This window comes from Leptidea sinapis, chromosome Z, assembly GCF_905404315.1.
Source record: "Leptidea sinapis chromosome Z, ilLepSina1.1, whole genome shotgun sequence".
Classification (NCBI taxonomy): Eukaryota; Metazoa; Arthropoda; class Insecta; order Lepidoptera; family Pieridae; genus Leptidea; species Leptidea sinapis.
This window is the reverse complement of record NC_066312.1, coordinates 7,022,819-7,042,576: the sequence shown is the minus strand read 5'-3', so window position 1 is coordinate 7,042,576 and position 19,758 is coordinate 7,022,819. Positions and strand designations below refer to the sequence as shown.

General features: G+C 34.3%; 1 protein-coding gene across 1 annotated transcript in view; it reads left to right on the top strand.

Annotated features, from left to right (window-relative positions):
• LOC126978281 (protein furry) overlaps positions 1-15,106 on the top strand; it is a 166,547-nt gene extending 151,441 nt beyond the window's left edge. Inside the window, exons 50-57 of the mRNA XM_050827028.1 lie at positions 1,025-1,198; positions 2,728-2,986; positions 4,649-4,782; positions 5,899-6,123; positions 6,515-6,646; positions 7,382-7,512; positions 8,562-8,692; positions 10,086-15,106. Of these exons, the coding sequence (XP_050682985.1) occupies positions 1,025-1,198; positions 2,728-2,986; positions 4,649-4,782; positions 5,899-6,123; positions 6,515-6,646; positions 7,382-7,512; positions 8,562-8,692; positions 10,086-10,201 (1,302 nt within the window). The 3' untranslated portion in view covers positions 10,202-15,106. The remainder of the gene's footprint in view (positions 1-1,024; positions 1,199-2,727; positions 2,987-4,648; positions 4,783-5,898; positions 6,124-6,514; positions 6,647-7,381; positions 7,513-8,561; positions 8,693-10,085) is intronic.
• Positions 15,107-19,758: the final 4,652 nt, after the last annotated feature.

The following is a 19,758-nucleotide window of genomic DNA, read 5'->3' as shown; positions in this document are numbered from 1 at the left end:
GCACACGGTTTGATTATGTTATGACTTATTGACAATTATGAAATGCTCATGTCACTTGATTGGTTGACATTCTCAAATTTCTTCAAATCAAAATTTATACTTTTCAAATTTCTGTCATTCAATCAGCCAACTTAATTCCTATCAGATCACCGAGGTCAAACATTTATTACACCATCTCTGACTAGGGTTTTCAGGAATACAGCACTTAGTGATAAGGCCACCATTCGGCACATTATTGTATAGGTATTTCATTTCAAACTTATGGTCAACAAAGTACTATAAATACGATGTTTGGAGTACGTCTCAACAAGTCTTCATTATCAGTCTGCATTATCGCTCGGATCGTGTAAATACAAACAGTTCCTTATACATCTTCAATGTAGTTAGTTGTAATACAGGGTAATGAGTCTTGTAAATTATCAAATAGCTCAAAGCTGCTAGACGGGAACTGTTGTTTTGAAGCTGTGAAACTAGAAGTGCATGTAATTAAGAGATTAGTCGCTACATAATCTGGTTAGTATCAATGTAGTTCGGAAAAATTTGTCGTCGGGAAATCGTTGAAGCATTCATTGATACTAGACGGAGCATTGCTTGCGTCTTAGAATAAAATTGCAATATTTTATATCTTTTTTATGCCACTGTAGGATTATAATGAAATTGAAGTACCAGTGGGTGGCTCCTGCCGTGAAGCAGTAATTTTTTGAGTAAAAAAATTATTATTTTGTTTCGGACTGAAGGGTGCCGTAGCAAGTCAAATGAGACTTAACATCTTATGTATAAAGGTGATGAGCGCAATTGTAGTGCCGCTCAGAATTTTTGGGTTTTGCTAGTATCCTGAGCGGCACTGCATTGTAATGGGCAGGGCGTATAAGTTACCATCAGCTGAACGTCCTGCTCGTCTCGTACCTTACTATCATTAAGAAAACTTAATGTCCTATACAGTAAAGCGTTCAGAAAGTGCAATGCTCCATCTAGAACTATTTAGCAACTATTACCAGTTTAATTAATTATTGATATTGTCCAGGTAATCTTCAGCCAGAGCTCGGAACTGCTAGAGCGCGAGTCTTCGATGGCCTCCTCTCTGGAAGAAGTGTCGGGTACACCCGGCAACGAGCCCTCAGGAGGCGCACCGCCTACTGATCACTTCGGAGTCTTCAAGGACTTTGACTTCTTGGAGTACGAAAGCGAGAGTATTGAGGTATTTTTTATATTCTCATTTAAATACTTGCTAAGTGTAGCCATTACTGGTGGGAGGTGATGATAGTGGCTAGATGTGTTTGTACTGAGATAGGTATTACGTACCGTGGCGTCAAGTCACTGCGCAAGCGAGACTTAACATCTTTTGTCTCAACTGTCGACAATTTACCAATAAAGTTGTGACAAAATAATAATTTAAATTAGTCACTATTGCCGCTATGCACGGTGTTACCCGCCTTTAAGGATATAATTTGTCAGCTGTGAAATTAAAGTTTACTGAAATTAGTACAACACTTTTTTATCGGAGATATCTATGCGAATAAACCCCAAAAATCCCAAATAATGATGATTATAAACTTCAGCTTAATTTTTTGGGCTAAGTCGAACACTTACCACATTTACAAGCAATTGAGGTATTTGTTATACGGTCGATGACTCCATGCAATCTTACTGCATACGATCCCGATTATTTATTTTAGATAAGCTATGACGACGTTATAGACAAACAAATTGTGATGGCTATTAAATACTGTACAACACACTTGCTCGTGAAGTGAGCCTTATTTTATCGTTCTTAAGGCCATGAACCGAACTATAACATGTGCAAAATATTCTTACACACTAGTGCTTGATAGAATTATCCTTACAAAGTTAAGTTAATACCTAACTGCAAATTATATGACAGTAGACAGAGCACTTTTTTTTAGTAACAACAAATAGTAACAAAAAATATTTATTATAATCAACTTATTTATAATTCATATTAAAAAATATATGAATTTTGTGTCGAGCTGTGAAATATATGCATTTTATCATTAAAATTATAACTTTGAAGTAGGCTGTAATCAATCACCTTACATTTAGCGCTTGCAAAAAAATGCTTTCGCGCCATTTCCCATAATTTTGTTTGTATTGCAATGCTGTACATGTTTGTTTTTTCCTAGCAAGTGAGTAGCTCGGCTGACTTACGAAGTCGACGGCTTGGGTTGTCTCAACTTAGCCTACTTGTATCATAATTATAATATACTATTCCCAGATACCTTACCTAACCTAACGCTATTTTACAAATTGAAGTGAAGCTGAAGTGATAGTAATTGGTAAAAAGAAAAAAAAAAATGTCATTCATATGTGTCATTTCAATGACCTACACACACTAACATGTATAAATACCACTGGACAGGCTGTTCCTTATGTTAGACAGATTTTTTTGTGCCTGTTTGACTGTTGCCACTCGCGAGCGTCCAGAGAACAAATTTTTACGTAAAATACAAATGACTGCGAAGAAACGTACAATACTCTGAAGTATTTTTGCATTTTGATTTAATTTCGTTCGTTTTCCGTGTTAAATATACTTCAAAAATCAACGTTATAAAGAACATTTTTTTTTGTAAGTAGTTTCCCAACATCTATCGATGTTAACTGAAGCTGTCATTACTAGTTTAGGCACAAAAGTACTTTGACAGCCGCCAGTCCAGCCCTCTACTGTTAGAGGTCAGTGCCTACATTGTTGAAAGTGATTTTGATTTTTAGGGGGAAAGTTCAGACAATTTCAATTGGGGCGTCCGTCGTCGCTTACCGAGCGAAGAGCGCGAGGACGGCGTCGCTCTTGAGCAAAGCGTGCCCCCTCTTGATGTGAGCGACCGACAGACTCCGAGACATACACACGAGGACTCCTCCGATGAAGAGGGAGCGTGGGAGGGGGCACGCGGGGAGGGCGACGGTGCCAATGAGAACGCGCTGCGGACCAGAGCGCATTCCTTGTCCAGCGCATCTAGTGGAGATCCTGACGGTCAGTATACCTTCATCATCATCATTTTAGCTGTAAGTCCTCCCCCAAAGAACGCCATGACGATCGGTCCAGCGCTGCCCTCATCCAACTATTCCAGCGATCTTGACCAATCATCAGTCCATCTTCTGGGGATACTACAAACACTACATCTTCCAGTACGTGGTCGTCATTCGAGGACTTTTCTTCGCAACGATCAGGGCTATGTCGGTAACTTTGATTAGTATACTTATTGACATATAAATAAATTTGAAAGTAGTTTCGTACGGTGATTCGGTTGCGCAAGTGATTGATATCTTTCAAAATACTACAAGAATTACTTCGGTTTTATTATTCTATCCAGGGATACTTAATTTGTCTATTAGTGTTTATATCACTTTACCTAATCTTTATTTGCGTAGAGTTGGGATTGGACAATTATATAAAATATAATTTGATTCCATAACATTTTTTTTTCTGTATGTAATCAGAAGTAAATAATTTCATACTGTGTTTTGGTTGCCATAGAGAATGGTTTCATAAAACAGTAACACATTGTTGTGCTTTTGTCTGCTACTTTTGAAGGCCTGTGAATGTGGGGTAGCACAGCATATTGATGTCAGCCAGCTGTTTAACAGGTTAACATATCTTGCGAACGAGGTTTAATTTGTATTACAATCAAAGGGGTCTTCTGTATCATCCCTAAAAGATAGACGAACGTATTTCCAACATGTTCAAATTTATGAATGAGCACAATGACAGACTATACTTATTATATAGGTATCAGAAAAAAAAACTATTGCAGCAAATGAATAAGCTGTAACTCCAATTATTCCATTTTTATTTATTTAATATAACAACAAAAACTTCAAGCCGAGCCGTGACGTAATTCGCTTTGTTTGGTGCTACAGTTAACACGGTCGATTGCCCTAATGTGTACTTTCATTTTGTTGATATTTAAATAAAAACTGGGCCATATTTTAGAATATTTAAGTACGTGAGATTTGCTTTATCTATTACTATTTATTATATAAAGTTCCTTAATATAAGATAGTTATATTTTAAAGTCAGATAAATATTGTTAGTTTCAGTTCTATTACATTCATTTTTAACATTAAATAAAATTACATAGCATACGGTAATACTGGTTGGCTATGCACGGGGTTACCTAGTGAGCCATCCATAGGAATTTAATACATTAACGGCCGTTCCCAATATACTATCTACAGTTGGAGATAAATTACTAACAGTAATTAGCTGTCAATAATCTGAAACTATCCCAATACAATACCCGACAAGTCATTCTTATCGCCTTATATTGGGACGTGTGAATTGCAATTTCCATACAAACTTTATATTGCTGGTAAGCTATACGTCGCTCCATTGACAGACAGCGTGCACGGATAAGGTAAGTTACCATCGATAAGTTTATAATAATAGTCAATAGTTTATTTTTAAAAGTCAACGATCGTTAAGATTTTGATCTCAAGTAAGAGATAGACTGAATATTGGTAACAGCCGTAAGGGTGCCTCTCTGTTTCTGCTTTTGACACTTACACTGTAAATTAATATAATGCATCAAAAACAATGTATGTAATTATTATTAATAATAAGTAAATAAATGAAATAAAATATACCATTTATACCTTGATTAAATATAATATGTAAAGGAACTTTCACACACAGGTGAGCGCGGTGACGTCACTCCAGTGCCGGGTGCGCTACGAGATTCATGGCGGTGCTCTGTCGCGGCGTTGCTGAGACACGCCACTCACTTGCCGCCACTCAGCCTCGTCCATCGCCTGCATATCGTAGTTAAGGTGACAATCATTTACAAAAATCAAATATTTTTTATAAAAATAGGATGTGATATCACTTATCGAAAGTCAAAAACTACTACCCATACTAAAACGAATACCTCAGACCTGAGAAGAATGGCGGCCAACAAACCAAACGGGCTTTTTTTATCAAAAAAATATGTTTACAAAGTAATATTGTACAATTAAACTTATTTATAGCCTGAGGGCGGTCGCTTAGTACTCAATCTGTGGTATCATTAAGAAAGTCATCTATCTTATAGTGACCATTACCACACAAACGTTTTTTAACAATTCTTTTGAATAACGTAATACTTTTGTTTTGAACATTTTCTAGGATCTTGTTGTAAAAGCATATACATTGCCCCACAAAAGTCTTACTAACTCGAATTAGCCGATTAGTAGGCATTATAAGTTTACTACTGCTTTTGTTTTGGGCTTCCGAACACAAAAAGACTCAATTAGAAATTATTATAGGTCAGACACCAATTAAATATATTCTAGTCGTTTTTATAACTATAGGTGTAACATTATTTTTGTTTACTTATAACATGGACAATTTCAATTGATTTTCATTATAGTAGTAAATAATAAACAATAACAGTCTCTGTCACGCTCGATAGCCTGGCGGTGTTCGAGGGAGACGGTTATTTTTTAGTAATAATGGTATATACTTAGCCAATGATGGCGCTCGTGACTTCGTTTGCGTTGCTTATACTTCAGTATTAAGATGTTCTTTAGTTATGTTATTTTAAAGATAAAAGTATTTGTGTGGGTTACCACACAAATATTCAAATTCACAAATAACATAACGGATTAATACTCGGCATCGTACACTGTTCTATATTGCACTAAGCTAAGCTTTATAAGCAGAAGTTGCAACCAAGTTAGTCAGTTATTTGCGGGAAAAGATTTTCTTTCATCCTTCTCCCTGTTGACAATTAAGAAGGATATAATGTCAAATACTGATTTTTTTGTGTAATAAGTTGGTACCTACCTATCAATCTTGTTTTCATGCGTGTGCTATATATATATATAGACATAATGTTGTAATAAGTTTACGTTTTTCATTTGGAGACTGTTTAATAATATAATAAATAAACATATTTTGATATACAGGAAGTGACATCCAAAACAATATCCGTTTGTGGTGAGGGCGTGGCGGCTTGTGCGAGCGAGCTAGGAGCCGTATTGGAGCGTCTGTCGAAAGAAGAGCCGCCATTGTTGTGGGCGGGGCCAGTGGCTGCGGACTGTTCACGCGTAAGAGACGCGGTGCGATACGCTGCGCTCGAGTTCAACGAACACCTCGAGACGTACTTCGAGCGGCGAGAGCACGCACTAGAGGTAATATTTTACACGAACACATTCTTTTCATAATATCTAATATATTATATACATTAAAATGTTTGTTTGTTACCATTTAACGTAATGCCATAGCGTTATTGTTTACAATAATTGCGGATAATTTATAGGCATAAGCAAATAACAAATCAAACATTTAATACTTCACATTATAGGCAATATAAAAGTCAAAATTCTTTATTCATTGTGGTTTTAAAATAACACTTGAATTTGTAATGTAGTTTTTCATAGATATTTAATCCGTACTTAACTTACCGCTACATGGGTTTATATTATGGCAGCTTTTTTGTTTTGCTTTTATAGTGTATTTGTATTTTTATAATTCTTGATTTATTAGGTCTTGTGATTATTATTGATTGGTTTTTATTTGTAGACGTTGGAGGTATCACACAACGCTGAGGAGACCGGGCGATGTCTGTACAAGCTAATCTTTCAGCTGTTGTTGCTACTAGAAACTAACAACAAAATGGTTATGGCTGTCTATCACGCTGCCGTGGACAACAGGGTAAATATCATCAGTTTTGCTACTTATTTATTTATTAGGGAAACCACTAAGACTATAGAGTTTTACAATCATAGTACCAACATATTACCTTAAGCTTAAGTTATATAATTACAAATAACAGGATCTCGCTTCTAAACAATATTAATCACATTAATTGAGAAGTTACACGAGTCGTTTTATTTTTGTGTTTGAGCATCTAATCTGTAGGTTTAAGTCGGAGCTAGTTCACAGAACGTATCAAATATGTAATGTGGGTATTGATTATCTATTTTGAGTCCACTTTTTGATTCCGATGGCGACTCACGAGCATCCGTGGTTTAGCTACGCTAGACAATGTATTCGGTAGGTAGTAACTGGTGCAATACCCTTAGTATTTAACTAATTGTGAGCATTTATTTCAAATGATAGTGTGCCAGAACATGTAATGCACCGACAAAGTTAGCCTTCTAACCCAAATAATCCAACGAATCTGAGCTGATAGTGGGATTAGGTGGCTTTAGGGTTGTTATAAAATAATTCTGTCACAATTTGGTCCTACACATTATTTGATACACTAATCAATATTTATCAAGCCTCACTGGTAAAAATCACCAAATACACTAAAATATAAATCGTCCAGTTTTATTAGTCCTAACATTCACCAACTCGAATCTATACCTACTTACCTCAAAAATAAGATCTAAAAATGTGTTTTTCAAATAAGCAATAATTATTTTTTATGTTTAATATACGCAGGGTGTGGAAATGAGTATTGCAGTGAAGAAAGTACGTGCTGCACTGATCGCGCACGCAGCCGACTCGTGGGCGGAACATTCGCCAGCACCGCACGATGACGCCACACTACTCGGACTAATACAGAGGCAAAGGTTGCTAGCACTTTTAAATTGTCTTTAAATTAACTCGGTGCTATTACAAAAAAAAAATTAAACATGGCTATTGGCCAGATAACTATTATAATATAATAAACATTAAACTTTCAAATTATTAAAAATGTAGATGAACGGAACAATCGCTTCAAGTGCAGCATTAACATTAAAAATTGTTAAACCGTCAACTACCCAGTTTGTTTCAATCACACGCATTTACATAATTCAAATTCACAAATAACATAACGGATTAAGTCTCAGCGTCGTACACTGTTCTATATTGCACTAAGCTAAGCTTTATAAGCAGAAGTTGCAACCAAGTTAATCAGTTATTTGAGAGAAAATATATTTATTATCTTTCTTTTCATAAATATAAATAAGCAATGAAGTGTTATTACAAAAAAAAAATTAAACATGGCTTAGACACGTGTTTTGTTAGACAGTGACCTAACTATAACGACGAATTTATCTTTTTCTATTACAAAACAGTGTTTAGCTTGTGTTTTACTGAAACGTCGTTAAGCCTAACATAAACTGAAGTGTTTTTTTATCAGCTGTCATCATATAATATAAATCATCCATATGAATAAAAATCTATCCGGTAGACACAAATCAGACATTTCGACTCGTGTTGAAATATAGGTTAGTAATTTCTAAAGATTATTGAACGAGAAACAACAGAAAGACACAAATTTGTGAGAGAACTTTTTTAAAACGAATGTTCAACACATGTTTAACTTTTTTGTAATAACACAGACTGAATCTAACAATTGTTCGAGAAAGCCTTTGTGATCATTTGTATGAAGTTCCACTCACTATCAACTCTGTTTACCCAAAAAGTTTTATACACACGGTTTAAGGTCTGGTTAGCAAATTAATTTTTATAGAAGGATATTATTTCAACTCTGTGTAATTTGCACATAATTAAATTGCATGCTATAATTAGAATTAGATAGCGGCAATACAATATTTAATCTAAAGTTAATGCATTATCTTTTAAGGCAGATACAGCATGCAATTATTATGAAGCTTAACGATTCTTTGAATAGATGGGGTGTTGCGCTGGCGTTGGTACGTGAACGAAACGCTGAAAGAATACTCGAGCGCGGAGAGTTACCAGAAGATGACGTCACCAGTCTTCTACATGTGTATTGCAAAGGACTTGCGCAGACGCATCCCGGTAAGCATAACTCTATATTATCATCACTACTTATTATAAAACAAAATTCCACCGCCGTGTCTGCCTGTCTGTTCGCGATAAACTCAAAAACTACTGCACCGATTTTCATGCTGTTTTCACCAAAAAATAGTGGTATTTGAGGAAGGTTCTAGTGTATAATTTATTTAGTTTTTGAATACATTTACAATATTTGTTGGAGGTGTCGGAACAAAATAAACCGTCTGACCCGCATTCGATGGAAATGCTGTCTAAGCCCTCTGAGATATAACAATATCATGTATGGTGTAATTATGTATCTTATGTAGGTCTACAGTACAGTAAAGTCATAATATGTCAATTTCTTAAGGATAATATACTACATATTTTAATACTGTAAAAAATTGGCAATAATAAATCGGTACTTAATGAAAAAGCTGTTTACACAAGTATGATTTAATCCATATCATTATATTACTCAATTTTATTATAAAATCATTCAGAAACACGTTTTTGTCTCGTTTTTACCTCATTAACTTTGATTTTACATTTCCGATGGCTTAAGACTACATTATTTCCGAATACTTACATGTTTTTTTCTATTGGCAGACAGAAATCTGACGGGTTAGCTAGTTAAATATAAAAGTAATTTAATCGAAATTCGTTATAATCTTGACATGTAGTATTTTCTTTAATAATAATATACAGTTTTTTAATTAACTGTGAAATCATAACATTTATATTAATCGCTGTCCGTCATTCCGTGAGTTTTAATAGGGTACCTATATGCATTTGATTTAAATAAGAGTCTTTTTATATAAGAGGGGCAAACGGGCAAGTGGCTCACGGGATGGGATGAGCCAACCACCCATCAGATTACGTTAGTTAGTTAGAGATACGTTGCCGGCCTTTTTTAACATGGCAGTATGCTTTTTTCTTGAAGATCCCTAAGTCGTATCGGCTCGTAGATTGATTCCAAAAATTTGCCAAGAATGCGTTAATGTGATTCGGGTGGTATTTTAATCTAGTTAGTCAAATCGAGTTAGTAAGTTTATTGGATGTATATGCTTTTACAACATGATCCTAGAAAGTGTAACAAAGAAATCTGTAAAAAAGCGCTTGTGTGGTTAAAGGTGTGTTAAACTATAAAATAAATTATTTTCTTAATGATATCTACCACAGACTGGGAATGGAGCGAATGCCAACAGGCTATATTATCTTCTTGTACGATACTGCTTATATTGTAACTAAATTAAGGAAATAAATAGCCCGCCGAGATTTTTGCGCCCGTTCTTAGGTCTGAGGCATAATATCTGAGGCATATATAAGTGATTTTTTTTTCCTATTTTGAATAAGAAAATCTAAGCTAATTAATATGTACACTTATATATAGTGTTGTTATATGTTACTATTACAGATATGGTGGCCATCACGCGTCCAGTGAGTGACCTTTCACAGAACCTCTCCTTCATGATGGAGAGTCTCTACAAGGTGTCAGTAGCCCTTCAGCGGACTGACTTCGCTTACGTGTGACCCCAGCCGGAGTCGAACACTCGCCAATTCTACGGAACTATGTTCAGATACACCCGGCTTCAGTAAAAGACAATTAATTCTTCAGTATCATATTTAGCTTCGATTAGCATCTAACTCTAACACACACGTAAAACTATTTTGAGTTTACAGACATGTATTTATAATACTTGGTTTAAATGTTATAGAAATATATATATATTGTAAAGCTTTAATGGTACCCTCGTTAACAAAATACTCTTATTAATGTTGAGGTGTTCGCGCCTTAACATTATAACCATGACTTTTACACACTGGCTAGCGCATCTGTAGGACTAAGAACGCTTATAATTTATGTTGTATATATTGTAATTGACATGTAACTAATTTGAATATGCTTCAGTATCTGTAGCTGCACTTTACACAGTACCCTCATTTAAAAATGTTGGTGTAGATTTCTCAAAAAATTGCATTTCTCACCCCAAACCTTTCTATACGCACGTATAGCCGGTAATTTATACAGAACGTTGTCATCCAGTGAATATGTTATAAGTATTTTAATGTTTATATTTTAAACGGAAAGAAAATGACGCGCCCGACTGTAAAGGTATTATTTTTTGGTCGTTAGTATTTCGGACAACATTAGTACAAAGTTGTACAAAATAGGGCTGTGCGGCGGATTCCCAAATTAAATGTTATTTTTATATTATAATAATAAATTTAGTTAATTTATCGATTGAATTTAGTTTAATATAATATTATAAAGTGAACTCATCAATGATATAATTTGAATAATTAATGAATGATTTATTCGATTCGATTCGGAACCTAATTGATTTTACAGTAAATTGTTTTCAACTTGAAATGGTTATGGTATAGCACTTAGGGTCTTGGTCTTAACAATAAGGGACGAAAGAAGAAAATTGAGTTTCACATAGGAATAACAAATACAAATTACATATCCTCAAATCTCTCGGTCTTAATAAAACCTGTGTTCGGAGAAGATGTCTGGTATAATCATTAATTATATACTTTTCTGCTTCTCGGACGCTAAACTCTTCAAGGAGCGGTCGTGGTTATTATCAAGCGTGTCAGTACAAATGTGTCAGCCTCAAAAATTCTCGTCATTGTGTTAGAGGTTCTTCGAGACGCTGATCCTAGTTCCTGGAGTATCAAGAAGTTTGTATGAAATTCTATCGACGATATTCCAAGCGTAATTCCTCCAATACCACATCTCCGGAACGTTCATCCATTTTTTTTCAACTTCCCGCAACGTCCACGTTTTGGCAGCATATAATTCAAATATGGGTATGGTATTTTTATACCATACCCATATTAGTATAGCACGAGCATGGTATTCGTGCGGATATTGATATAATACACTTTATATATATATACACACACAAAATGTTGAGAATTGATAGGGGAGGATATCAGGGATTTTCTGGTCACAGTGCACACTTTGTAAGAAACAGGAGATGGAAGTTGAAAGATTACCGTGACTATAAAATGTGGCTCTCCTGGGAGACAGAATGTGTTTTTCTGATAATTGGGATATTGCAAATTTATTCACGTGAAAATGAAATAGTGCATTTAGATTGCCGGGGAGACCGTTGTTTGATTACTACGTGCGTTAGTTTCGTATCTTCTCATGTTTCTTATAATAATATCATATTAGGAGGTCTCATTTGTCAAACTCTACCATCTTAAGTGCTTACCAATCAATATATGTGAAATTATTATCCACACTTGTTCCTTAACTTCTTTGTATGATTTTCATATTTTTAGGAAAGTAACGTATTGGACGAATTAACCACTGGACATGAAATCCAAGAAAAATATTGAATGGTATCGCGACTATCGCCCTCTATAGAGCGTTATTTTCATGTTGATAATAATTACAACTTATTATATAAACAAGTTATCTTTCTTTGAACATGTTCGTGTACAATTTTTGACTATCCGCATATACAAAAGAAAAGAGCACATTCAACAGAGACAACGTCATATTACTACAAATACTGACGATATTACGCTCAGTATGTAGCTGGAAAGGTAATAGCGAACACGGCTATCTTTAAGGTATTGTCAAACAAATGCGACACGTGGAGAATGCGAACCCAAGCGGAGACGTCAAACTACAAAGTAGGACGCCACTCGTGTCAAAGTTTTGTAAGGCTCTATTTAGTGGTCGACCGACTCGACCGACGGTCACCGCTGACGTCGGTCGAGCGTAGCGCGTACCATACGCGCAGACCATGTTGCGTTTAGTGCTTAGTTGACAGCGAACTTGATGGCGCCTGTACAATTGCGAAGAAAAATGAATCCATTTTAAACCTCTTTAATATGTATGTAGTATTTAAGCAAACAATTAATAGAAGACGGAGAAGATAATTAGCTTACCCAATTAATATAGAGCGTCGAATTGAAGGAAAAATTTATACAATATATTGCCACCACACGAATTTTTGTTAACGATTTTTAATGATGATGTTAAACCGCGCGTAGGATCGGTCGCTCTGTCAGCGTGGCACTGAACGGACTTAGTTATTGCCACATTGCGTTAGCGGACTGACGATTCTCGTCAGCGCGACGTAGCTCTACGTACATAGAAATTTATCAGCGCTGGACTGAACGCGTTCATAGCTACGCTCGACCGACGTTAGCACTGACCGTCGGTCGAACAGTCGCGTCTCGCATTAGCTCTCTGTTTGATGTGATGCATACAAAGCCAGCTAATACAACTATCTCACGTGCTGTCGTGACACTACATTGAAACGATACTATACAAGAATAATGAAAACGCTTCACCACACGTTTGGTTCGCTGTCTATTTGACAATAGCTTTAAGGTTAATTCGTCCAAAGTTATTCTTTAATGTACTAAACTTATGTTTTATTATTTTACTCTAGACGAGTTAGTGAAGCTTTATTATTAATAACATAACTTATTTATACAATTTATTTTATCGTCTTTATTGGTTGTATAATGTGTAATATTGTTTGATATGAGATCAGATTTTCGACGGACATGTTATAATAATTCTAAATTAATAGATTAATAATATAATCTTATATGTATTATCTATATTGGTAGCGACTACAAATACCTACTTTTTGCGTTAGTTCGTAGATAGCGAAATGCATAGTGATTTAATATTTTAGCAAATTAACTTCTTATCACGTTTGCACGAAGGTTGTTTTTCGGACCGTGGTAAGCTCGTATTACCCTAACAGTTATTAAATGTTAGTGCACTCATTTTACTGACCAGTTAGTGATCTCAGTTAGGATATTGCGTAATGTATTAGGTTCTTAATACCGCATTCATTACTGTTACCATACCAACCCTACATAGAGTAACTTAAAAGCAAAGAAACAGTAATATTCCGTTTAGGTTTTCATTCATGAAATTAGATTAAGTTAGTACTAGTTAAATATTTCAGTAACGATGTTTATAGAATATAGATCAATAGAACAATGTTGTCAATAGTAGCTAGGTTTTGTTACTTCCGGCCTTAGTTCAAGCCAAGTGAAAGAAGCCAAATATTATATATTACTTTTAACTGAAGTGCGTTTTTAGAATAGACTCAATGAAATATTAAAAATATGTTTATGATAGTACAATATCCTGGTTACGATTCTTCTCCTCAAGTGATGAAGAGATGAACGGAACTTAAGAACGTAGATGAAGCAAATTCTTTGCCTCAATATTCTTTCCAGGATCATACTCATTAATATTATACAACTTCTTCTTATCTATTAACTTTCGTATAAAAAAAATAGTGAAAATATTTCGTTTCTATAAGATTAAATATAAGTTAAAGTTAATTCTAAAGTCTCGAATATTGAAAAAGAAATGTTAAGTATTATTTCATGTAATGTAACAAGAGTAGTTATATTAACAAAATTTTATTGTTTTCTTTTTTAACAAATTCTTATACAAATTTATTGTCATCAACTCAAATGTTCACTTCCATAATACTCGTTAATATAAATTAAGTTCGTTATATAAATTAAGATCAAATAAAGTTAGTGGAATATTAATAAATGAAAATATATAGCGATTTATTAATGTTAGTTTAATACTATATGTTAATACTAGTTGCACTCTCTTTGATATATAGCTACTTCAACTACATCACATATTTCTGCTACGGATTTACGGAGATGTAAAGTTTATGTCGTCACTTATTTATACAAGCAGATTTTCTGTTTTAGATTAATTAAATTTATATTGCTTATAATATTGTTGTGTAGTTTTACACAGTATGCTTTATGCGATTCCCAATAATTATTCAAGGTATATATTGCAAGTAAAGGTACCGTACTCAATTGGACCTAACCATGACTATTATACATATATAATCAGAAATGTAAGCAATTCAATCAAACATTCCTCCAATTAATTCGGCGGCATCATCCGCTTAGACTTGTGGTTATATATATACTAGAAACAGTTTCGTACATCGATGTCTTACTGCCTGTCCCTGTCGCGTACCTACAAATAATATTGCCGTCTCACTCACCCTGATGTGGGTGAACCCATGGCTCTACCCTTTACCCAGTCAAATTTTATTTCATAGAGCGACAAAGATCACAGATAGCAAAAAGGCTTCTCTTTTTATCGCATCAATTTATATTGCTTTTTATTTCTAGTTTCAACCTTATTCTATTTTAAGGTACGGCTCGACACTTCTAGAATTGTTTTTTTTTAAATGGCCTGGAGATAATTTTTGGGAATAGGCAAAATTATACACAGTAATAGTTGTTTGCTGCACCATGACAATTATATTATTCATACCTTTCGTGATTATTTTTGATATATTTAGCTTATTTTTCTCTAATCGCCAGGCGCTCTATAGTTATTTGTGAATTAATACTACTAAAGTGATTTTTTTTTGATTGAATAAATATTTTTGTTTCCGAAAATAGTTTGTTTTATTACTTTTAGTTTTACTTGTTTTTGTCCTTTTAAGTAAAAAAAAGTATATATAGCTATATATAGCATACACTAGCTAACCCAGCAAACGTATTGCCGATATTAAAATCGCGATACAAAAGTAACTGTTGATTGTAGATGGGTGAAAATTTGAATCGGTCAAGCCGTTTCGAAGGAGTTTAACTACAAACACCGCGACATAAGAATTTTATATATTAGATATATATGCCTAATCATTACCGACACGTATGATACAGTTTTTATAAATTTGTAACTGGTAGTGATATATTGCGTCCTTACAACTCGCGAACACCAAATCTATCATCAACCGTATTTGGCTCGGGGACAAATCTACAACATGGTCCTGAACATTTCTTAGCTCGATTTATAAATCATGGATAAAACGAGGCTTCACCAATATGATCTATGACCTCGCAAAGACCATTATCTCTAACCCCCTAAGAACAAGGGGACGCTCCTTTGCACAGGATGCCCGCTAAGATTATGGGTACCACAACGGCGCCTATTTCTGCCGTGAAGAAGTAATTTGTAAGTATTATTGTGTTTCGGTCTGAAGGGCGCCGTTGCTAATGAAATTACTGGGCAAATGAGACTTAACATCTTATGGCTCAAGCGCAGTTGTAGTGCCGTTCAGAATTTTTGGGTTTTCAATAATCCTGAGCGGCACTGCATTGTAATGGGCAGGGCGTATCAATTACCATCAGCTGAACGTCCTGCTCGTCTCATCTCTTATTTTCATTAAAAAAAAAGGCAGGAATACATCATGGGTTCTCTTTTCTGTGATAGGAAAGGAGTGGTCATGATTGAATATTTGTACCATGTATACTGTTACTGGCTCTATATACAGAACAAAAAATAAACTGGGTAGCAAAATTACTGAGCAAAAATGTTTTGTTCCATTCCGTCTCACAGGTCCGTCGTTGATTTGGCTGCAGATTTAAATACTGGCTTCGAAATACTTGAGCAACTTCCGTATACACCCGAACCAGGCCCAAGTCATTTATATTTTCAAGGTTAAATGATAGAGATCTGAAAGGACAGAGATTCGAAGATGGTTAAGTCGTAGCTGCAGTACAAGATTTTTAAGGTGGGTGGGATAGAGGGTTTTTTGAGGAAATAATTTTGATTTTAGAAATAAGATAAGTATTATACTGTTAGGCGAACTATAAACAAAATTAGATTCAATACAAGTTATATGTATTGTTAGTCGTGGACTGTGAGTTGGAGTCTTGTAATCTCTAGCAGTAGAATTAGTTACCCGAATCCAATCAAGGCTGACTTCTTTTCAATGACGACATATTTTAGGTAACAGTGGCGAAATAGACGTATTCATTAAACATGAAAGAAAAAGAAGTCTTTTACGTTACGATGGTGTGGAAATGTGTGGCGGAGGGATGATGCAGTGGCGAAACGGCTTTGCAGTATAGCCTTCAAAAGTACCCAGTATTCCGTGTTTAGGCAACATACAGGAGTTTTCAATTAAAATGGTTGGAACCATTGAACGCATATAAAACATGGAAGCTGTCTTGCCATACTATCTACCGTTAATTATTAGCGCGAAAAAATCACACAGAGTCACAATATAGTAAACCATCACTTCATAAAATAAAGAGTGCTAAGGAGTAGTATATTCTTTGGTTATTGATGTTGAATGTAGGTCTATATTAGGATGTGCTTTGTCAGTTAGTTTGTCATGCGCCCAACGTGATTTACGTGATTGGTTCTCGGCATGACATGATTACAGTAACCAAAGGTTCTTGCGTAACTGGTTCTCGCGCTTGACATATTGGCAATGTTTGTCAGATATCTGGACGATGTATGCGTTATGTATGATAAAAGAAATGCATTTTTGAACTATACATTTTAGCTAGATTAAAGTATACATTAAAAAAAGGCGTATAAGTCCGCAAACGCTTTAGTGATTCCTCTGGTGCTACAGAATATGGCCGGCGATGGTTTCATTTAATATTTAAGTATCAATTATTTTAAATTTTAAAATAATAAATGAATTGTCAAGAATAAATTAACTGTCACCAGAATATTAACACACAAAACTTACAAACAAAATTGATATGGTTATAAAGAAAAATGTAGAGAAGCTTATTGTTACAACACTGAAAATAATTTGATATTTGAAATATTTAAATGACTCACTCACAAGCATATAATTTATATTCCTCCTTCTCTTCCTATTCCTTCTTTCACGTGAAAATTTATTAAATTCCCCTTGGGACGACGATCCGTATGACCTCGGTACCACTTTATAATACATGAATGTATTGTAAATCCTAGTTTTATCTGTTTTTAAAATCCCGCCCGACCAGGTACCGATCGTACAGACTCGCCTAACTGAACTAATATGCGTGCCGGGACCTTTTGTAAGCCCTGCCCACTAACGGTATAGTTTTACTTGCGCTATTTTAAAGCGTTAGAAATGCTTCCATCTTTTATATGCGTTCGATGTACTGACCTCTACTATATACCACTGGACTCGCGGCTGTCAAAGTGCTTTTGTGCCTGTTTGATATTCGCCATTTTGGCGCTGTTGGTCATGTAGTAAGAGTCGGTACTAAAACTAGTAATGACAACCTCAGCAAACATCGATAGATGGTGAGAAACTATTTACAAAATGTGTACTTTATTACGTTGATTCTTGAAGTATAAATAACACGGAAAATGAACGAAATAATTCAAAATGTAAAAATGCTTCAGAGTATTGTATGTTCCTTCACAGCCATTTGTATTATATGCAAAATTTAGTTCTCTGGACGCTCGCGAGTGGCGCTTCAAATAGGCACAAAAAAATTGCTGTCAAATGTATTGAACAGCGTGTCCAGTGGTATTTATACAGGTCACTGGTTCACTGGTTGTAACCATATAACAGCTCTGCTACTTCAACACATGCATTTTATTGTCAGATGAAGTTTAGATAACCAAGGGGTTATTAAAACTAGTAATTAATACATAGATTGTTTTGGACAATGTTTATTAGTTTATAATTGAGCTACCAAACTACATATAAATTATATGGTCACATATTGGTTTCGTACGACGATAGGGTAGGTATCTTTTACTATGTTACCCAGACATTTAAAGACCAATTATATTCATGCTAAATGTGTTATCTTAAACCTCTGCGAAATTGAAGACATTAAAAGGATCGGAAGCACCAATATTGTTACATCAAAATAATTGCTGCGATATCTAGTGGTATCTATAGGAGAATCAAGACTTAGTAGTCAACTTTGACTATTATAATATTGTGTTACAAAATTTATAATCATTATTGATCTGCAGATATCTCTTATAATTTATATCGAACTGTTGCTAATTATTCAACAAAATATCTAAACATTCTAATATTAATTTATCCTTTATTTCTTTCCGAGAGAAATAATAGAATCGAAGCACAAAATCGATTATAGTGGCATTCCAGTGGGGATCGATTAGAGACAGTGAGTACTGACTAGTTTTACGAGTTTCGTGTTAGCCACTTCATTATCTAGTATTATAGTATTTACTAGGTTCACAATAAATAATATTACAACATATTCATCGAAACAACAATATTAATGTTATTTATCTTGATTTCACAACGATTTACCACATATATAATAATGTATACACTCTTTGATTGTTCCGGCTGATCTCCTAAACGGCTAGACATATTTTAACAAGACATTCGCTGGCAGATATGTTAAGAGACACAACTAATATTTTTTAAATCAACAAAACAATTCGTAACGGCCAGAATTCGATGTACTCAGCTAATCGGTCCGGTTGCTCGTTAATAAATAATATCGAATTTTTCGTGAAGAAGAATTCTGTAAATATTATTTTTATAGATAGTGTTGTTACAAGAAAGTAAGATAGAAAAGGACAACATACATCTTGTGTTTTTACAAACTTCAAGGATTCAATGAACAAGCTCTTTATAAGTAAAGAGCTTGGAGCAGACCGAAATATAAGTATTTCGGTTTTCTCAGGTAGCCTATGGTCCATCTGTCTGTATTGTCGGCGGAGCAGTATTTCGTAAGCCGACTTAGACAGCTAAAATATTAACAGAGTATGCAACAAATATTAGTACGAAAATGAGGAAATAATATTAACGCCATGCAATTTAAAAGATCTTTGTATAACTAAAGTATTTAAAAAGCATATAATATATAGTTTTGTGTGCAACTGTTGCTCTAGACTTATAATTTATCTGGATTTATTAATTGAACATTAAAATTGAGTAATATATATACAATGAATATAATATAACAACTAATCCATTAATTTGCTGAATATTATAATTCAAATAATCATTTCATTAAAAAATTCATAGTAAATTAAAAGCAATGTCAGTGACTCAAATGATTTTATATCCTCATCTGAAAAATACATTGATGAAAATTATGTATTTATATATGTGTATAATTTTACTAGAAATTAACTTACATAAATTTATATAAACGTGAAAAATCACACATTATTTATAAAAATTCATCTAAATAGTTTACAATAAGAATGTATACATCCATCAGATTTAATAATTATATATTTAACTAAAATTGTAAAATAGTAATAAACAAACACAAAAAATCGATATATTCAGAAAAAAATATTAAACATAATG